The sequence below is a fragment of the Podarcis cretensis genome (assembly GCF_951804945.1).
Source record: "Podarcis cretensis genome assembly, chromosome: 9".
Classification (NCBI taxonomy): domain Eukaryota; kingdom Metazoa; phylum Chordata; class Lepidosauria; order Squamata; family Lacertidae; genus Podarcis; species Podarcis cretensis.
In genome coordinates this window covers 75,470,338-75,476,571 of record NC_137178.1, presented here as the reverse complement: position 1 = coordinate 75,476,571, position 6,234 = coordinate 75,470,338, and the positions used below count along the sequence as shown (strand labels likewise).

General features: G+C 46.0%; 1 protein-coding gene across 3 annotated transcripts; it reads right to left on the bottom strand.

The window, feature by feature from the left end:
• Positions 1-1,156: 1,156 nt before the first annotated feature.
• Positions 1,157-6,102, bottom strand: RHNO1 (RAD9-HUS1-RAD1 interacting nuclear orphan 1). Of its 3 annotated transcripts, none has more exons than XM_079991732.1 (3): positions 6,052-6,102; positions 3,896-4,160; positions 1,157-2,771 (listed from the first exon to the last, which is right to left on the bottom strand). In XM_079991732.1, exons 2-3 carry the CDS (start codon positions 4,058-4,060, stop codon positions 2,100-2,102), a joined length of 837 nt encoding a protein of 278 aa, XP_079847858.1. In that variant the 5' UTR covers positions 4,061-4,160; positions 6,052-6,102; the 3' UTR covers positions 1,157-2,099. The 3 variants fall into 3 exon arrangements, with proteins under 3 accessions (XP_079847858.1, XP_079847859.1, XP_079847857.1); XM_079991733.1 differs by lacking the exon at positions 6,052-6,102 and having other exon boundaries at positions 1,157-1,840; positions 2,051-2,771; positions 3,896-4,439; XM_079991731.1 differs by lacking the exon at positions 6,052-6,102 and having other exon boundaries at positions 3,896-4,438.
• Between the last annotated feature and the right edge of the window lie 132 nt (positions 6,103-6,234).

Here is a 6,234-nt window from a genome sequence, read left to right as displayed (position 1 = left end):
TCCAGCTCTCACTTCCATACATCACTACTGGGAAAACCATGCCTTTAACTATACAGACCTTTGTTGGCAAGGTGATGTCTCTGCTTTTTAAGACGCTGCCTAGCGCAGACCATTTCCTCACACCCGTCTCCCCGCGTGAAGCCAGGGCCAAGCTAGAAAGCTGGACTTCGTGCACACTCCGACCATTTGCTGTATCTTTGGAGTTCATTACTGTATTCCTTATTCTGATGACATATTCCTTCTCGATAAGCCGAGAGGTCCTAGGATGCCGAATATCCCTACACCTTATTCCACATTCTGGAAAGACGTAGTGGTGAATAAGCTGGAGGGGAATAATTTATCGGCACCCACCCCAATAGCCCTCGGTGACACTTTTAAGACTAACTGATTCAGGCTGTATGTTAGGGGGTGCAAATCCACGGGTTAGGGGGCGCAAATTACTTGCCTTGCCCCGGGTGCTGACAACTCACGCTACGCCACTGGGTGAGTGGAAAGGGGAACTTACCTAGAGGGCTGGCTGTATACAATGCAACCCCTGTTGCAACTGCACTCTGTATTTTGCAATAAAGGATCAGGTGTAACCACTGCTGTGTTTTGAATTCTATCTGGTTGGTCTCTTGTCATTTCATCTCCAACCCAGGTAACCTCATTAATTAATACAGTTTGAATTGTTCTTAACAATAAATATAACAAGGAAAGAGAAATAAAGACCAAATGCATCTTTTCCTTCTCATGAAGGAGCCAAGGCTCTCTTTGAAACTAGTCTATAATGATGCACATGAACCCTCATTCAGGGATGTTATTGGTAAGATGTAGCTTAAAACCAAACGGTGTCTTTAAGGACAGAAATGTGCCATAAAAGCAGGTCAATACATAAACAAAGCAACCACACAACTTAAGCTACTCCTAAAATACTTCCTTTTCCGATACATCAATTTCCTTAGACAACATGAGAACATGCATTATGAGTAACATCAATGTTCAAATATTTTTTTAAAACCTCCCTGTATAGGGAAAATAAGAAGATGAAAGCCATTTATGTAGTGCAGTTATAAAGTGAAATGCATTAAAACAATTTTGGGTTGGATGGGAAAGAGATACTTTTACTATACAAGAGCGGATGTGCAGATCACTGCATTTTTTAATAACCACACTTACAGGACAATGCTTTTATTAGGGCATTTTAAAAAACACACAAAATAATCACTAAGCGTTGTATGATGTTATAGGGAGTGGTAAATATGTGGGATGGGGTTCCATGTTTTAAGTTCATATTGACTCCTTGCCCGCCTGCCCCCGACTGAATAAATCAAAGGTGCTTGGGCTCCCCCAGCTGTGCAAACTCATGTCCTCCAGAACCAAAAGCTATGTTGTTTTACACCATACTGTCCCACAGACTAATTTTGCTGAAGGATGAAGCAATTAATCATAAAATAGCTTTTATATAGAAAATCTGCATGAAGCATCCTCCGTGAGATAACCCAAAACATGCCTGTGTCAACTGGTCTAATGAAAAATATAAATAGGCATTCCCCCATGCCCCCCCCCTTTCCAAGAACAGCAAAGGCACAAAAGCATGAACAAGTAATTCCTTCCAGCACTGCTCAAAGTGAATTGGGGTAATCAAGATCCTACATGAAGCATAATAGAGGCGGTAAAGACTGCACAACACTGCTGGCTGTCTCCATACTGAAGTCATGGCAGAAATCAGTAGTGAAGTCACTGAATACAGAAATAACTCGGTACTGTATTCATTTAAACTAGGGGAGGTACAATAAGGAATGTCTTTCCAGAAACACCAGACCTTTTTGCTTTGATTGATTTATAAAATGCTTCTGTGCTTTATCATGCAAGTATACCACCTTCTCAAATTATTTAGAGTTTATCATACACAAAAATGTTTTGTTCAATCTATTTTTCCACTCCAGGCTTAGAAGGATTGAAAGCAGTTTTTGACAGAGGCATTGCTGCTTTTGGTATCCAGCTGTCACTTCTAGGCAAACACGTTTGCATTTTTTAAACTATAAAAACCTGCAAAATCTGTTTGGACTGGATGAAGACACCACAAATAGAGATTGATCTTTCAAAACTATTTTAAGCTATTGGCTATCTTCGGCCACAGTAAGCACTGCACTCATTTGTGTCTTCACTAAGACGTCGCTGGTGCTCAGCATTCCTTTTTCTCTGAGGTATTTCATTAAGAGAGATCGACTCCGCCATGTTACCTTAACTCCATATTCATGCTCAGGAGTGTCCTCGACCAGCACAGATGTAGCCTCAAAGTCATTAGAAATATCCTCACCAACATGATTACTAAATGGGCCAGGAGTAAAGCTATCCATCTGGGGCAGACAATAATTATGGGCCTCAATGGAGGGCTGTTCTGGAGTGCATCTCTCTGGTGGGCTGAATGCAACTGGGTCAGCATAAGGAGATAAGGGGCAGGGACAAGGATTTTCCATCCCAGCCCTAGAATTGCTTGTAGGGCTGATGGAAGCTGCAGTAGAAAGAGGTCTTGGCTGGTTACAGCATGTCTCAAAGTTTCCTGCTTGGCCACCAAAGTCCAAAGGGTGTTCTGAAGTCCCCACAGCACAGGATTCTGTTTTTGCATTCTCAAACATTAGTGGAGAAAACTTGTAGGCTGCAGGCCTCCAACGCCTTCCTGCCACCACAGGGATGGCATGGTTGGTATCCTTTATTTTCACGTTTGGGGAACCGTGGCACCACCTCTGGAGACCCAGTGATCTGGCACTCTCAAACTGTGGAATTATCTGAGAAAAATAAGCAATAATAATAAGCTAACACAAGCATCCCTAATACCTTAATGTACACTCTTAGTAATATTTGCAATAGTTCTGAAACATAAGTCTGAATTATCCCCATATTACAGTTGAAGGCAGTGTAAGAAATTAGCAAATGATGGATAAATGCTTCATTTATCCCTTTGCTATGCATATTCTAAATCAAGGGTTCTCAAACTTTCTACCCCCAGGGCCCATGTAAGAGGACTAAGAATGGTCACAAAATGGAAGTACAAGAGTGGAGCCATTAATAAATGGGCAGAGATGGAGATTGGCTTATCAGCTCGGATTACCGATACAATTTTCTCATTGATAGCCAATCCCTCTTTGGAAATTGCTAGAAAGGGTTGTGCAAACATTATATTGTATTTATATTCATTTTCTAAATATCCAGATCTCATGCATGTGATTTACAGTAATCCTATGCATATTTTCTCAAAAGTAAGACTCACTGGGTTCAAGAGGTTACATCCAAGTAAATGTGCATGCAATTGTTACCTTATTATTTTATTTATTATTTCTCTCTCATGAAGAGAAGTAAGGCGCCAAACTGCCAGAATTATGAGCAAAATAAGCACCGTAATTGTTTCATAGCTGCAAGCCTCTGCCTTGTCTTCTGTTGGCAATTTCCAGACAGACAGTTACAAAATCAGTGTCCCACAGCGCCATAAAATACTCAAACGTTTTTTATGGCATCTGCTTAGTGGTCAAGAACCTACTTCTGATACAAATGTTGAAACAGAGTAAAGTTTGAAATGTTTTATGAACAGAATTCCACTGAAATAACTGTCACCAGGGCTGAAAGAGAATTTGGGGGTAATGAAACAGTTTTAAACTATTTTGTAGGCCAAAATAATCTAAAGCGATAGTTGTACAGGTACAGAGAGATAAGAATAATTAACAAGAGCTGGGTTTTCCAAGGAAATATGGGCAGGCAAGCTTTACAAAAATGATAATAATAACTTGTGGTCTTATTTTGCAAGGCAAGGGCAGGATAGTGAGCACAGAAAACAGTGAGGACACCAAGCAAGCGATACAATTGTGCATTAACAGTATATTCCCACAATATAAAGGAAAAGACAAGAATACCATACCCAAGTACTCCCAATCTGATTTACTGGTTTGGTGGGTACACATCTTGGACTGCCTCCTGGATGAAGTGGCGTCCCATAGGGGTACACAAGGCCCTCTTTGGGGGCCTCAGTGAACAAGAGCTCTCCTTTCCATCCTTTGCTTACACGCCTCCTCTTTGGAGGCATCAACAGCTTCGAATAAAATGTTCAGCTTCATGGTGTCCCCTGATGTCAGCGGGGAAAAACAAAATGGCACTCCTTAGAGCAGGACAATCTGCTTCTACACCTGCAGAGAGAAAAACAGTGCGCTTCTGCCATCAATTGTTTGCTTGAGATCTTCTTGTGTTCTAGCTCAACCACAACGATCTCCACAAAAATGAATTTATTTTTAATACGGTGGACCCCGCTCCCTTCGGTGCCTTCTGACGCTCCTGATCATAGCTGTCAACATTTCCCTTTTCTTGCAAGGAATCCTATTCGGAATAAGGGAATTTCCCTTAAAAAAAGGGAAAAGTTGACAGCTATGCTCCTGATTCTTAACTTTCTTTTAAGAAACTGAGGGGCCCCCCTCTCCAACCCATCTTCCCCCCCTTGGTTCCCTGGCAGCCCTGATAATAATAATAATAATAATAATAATAATAATTTATTTATACCCCACCCATCAGCCACTCTGGGCGGCTTCCAACAAAACACTAAAATACAATAACCTATTAAACATTAAAAGCTTCCCTAAACAGGGCTGCCTTTAGATGTCTTCTAAAAGTTAGGTAGTTATTTTTCTCTTTGACATCTGGTTGGAGGGTGTTCCACAGGGCGGGTGCCACTACCGAAAAGGCCCTCTGGCTGGTTCCCTGTAACTTGGCTTCTTGCAGTGAGGGAACCGCCAGAAGGCCCTCGGCGCTGGACCTCAGTGTCTGGGCTGAATGATGGGGGTGGAGACGCTCCTTCAGGTATACTGGGCCGAGGCCATTTAGGGCTTTAAAGGTCAACACCAACACTTTGAATTGTGCTCGGAAACGTACTGGGAGCCAGTGTAGGTCTTTCAAGACCGGTGCTATGTGGTCTCGGCGGCCGCCCCCAGTCCCCAGTCTAGCTGCCACATTCTGGATTAGTTGTAGTTTCTGGGTCACCTTCAAAGGTAGCCCCACACAGAGCGCATTGCAGTAGTCCAAGCAGAAGATAACCAGAGCATGCACCACTCTTGCGAGACAGTCTGCAGGCAGGGAGGGTCTCATCCTGCGTACCAAATGGAGCTGGTAGACACAGCTGCCCTGGACACAGAATTGACCTGAGCCTCCATGGACAGCTGTGAGCAGTGGCATAGCGTGGGTTGTCAGCACCTGGGGCAAGGCAGCGCCCCCTAACCCGCACGCCTGGCACCCCCCCTCCACAGTGGGCAGCGACCCGGCGGCTCGAATCGGATTCGCACAGCAGTGAGAGAGAGTGAGTGAGCCAGGTAGGGGCAGAGAGCTGCGAGTGCGAGTGCGCCCCCCCCAGATGTTGCGCCCGGTGCGGCCGGCCCCCCCTGCACCCCCCACGCTACGCCACTGGCTGTGAGTCCAGAATGACTTCCAGGCTGCGCACCTGGTCCTTCGGGGGCACAGCTGCCCCATTCAGGACCAGGGAGTCCTCCACACCCGCCCGCCCCCTGTCCCCCAAAAACAGTACTTCTGTCTTGTCAGGATTCAACCTCAATCTGTTAGCCACCTCCAGGCACTCACGCAGGACCTTCACTGCCTTCACCGGTTCTGATATGAAAGAGAGGTAGAGCTGGGTATCATCTGCATATTGATGGACACCCAGCCCAAACCCCCTGATCTCTCCCCCTTGTTTCGGCTGATCACGTGGCCCGCAGCCTCCTTACAAAAACCTGTGTAGTCACCCCCCCCCCAAGCAGGCCTCAAGACTTTTAAATTACTTTTTCTGAATCCTCAAAGAAAGTAATTTGAAAGTCTTGAGGCCTGCTTTGGGGGGGCGTAGTGTTTCCCAACCTTGTGCCTCCAGCTGTTTTTGGACTACAATTCCCATCATCCCTTGCCACTGGTCTTGCTAGTCAGGGATGATGGGAATTGTAGTTCAAAAACAGCTGGAGGCCCAAGGTTGGGAGGCTCCTGACGCGGCCCCCTCCCCGAGGGTGTCCCCCCGCCCCGGCTGGAAGGCGGCGCCGCCAGACGCACCGCCATCTCGGAGGGATCCCGCCGCAGCGCCCGCTCCGGAGCGCGCCCTCTCTCCGCCCACAGCCCGCCCAGGCCCCGCCCCCGCTCTAGGCACCCGGACGTTTTCCGCTCTTCTGCCCCGACGCCGATTGGTCCCGGCGCGTCACGTGGCGCGGACCCAGCTCTCCGGGCGCCAAATTCAAA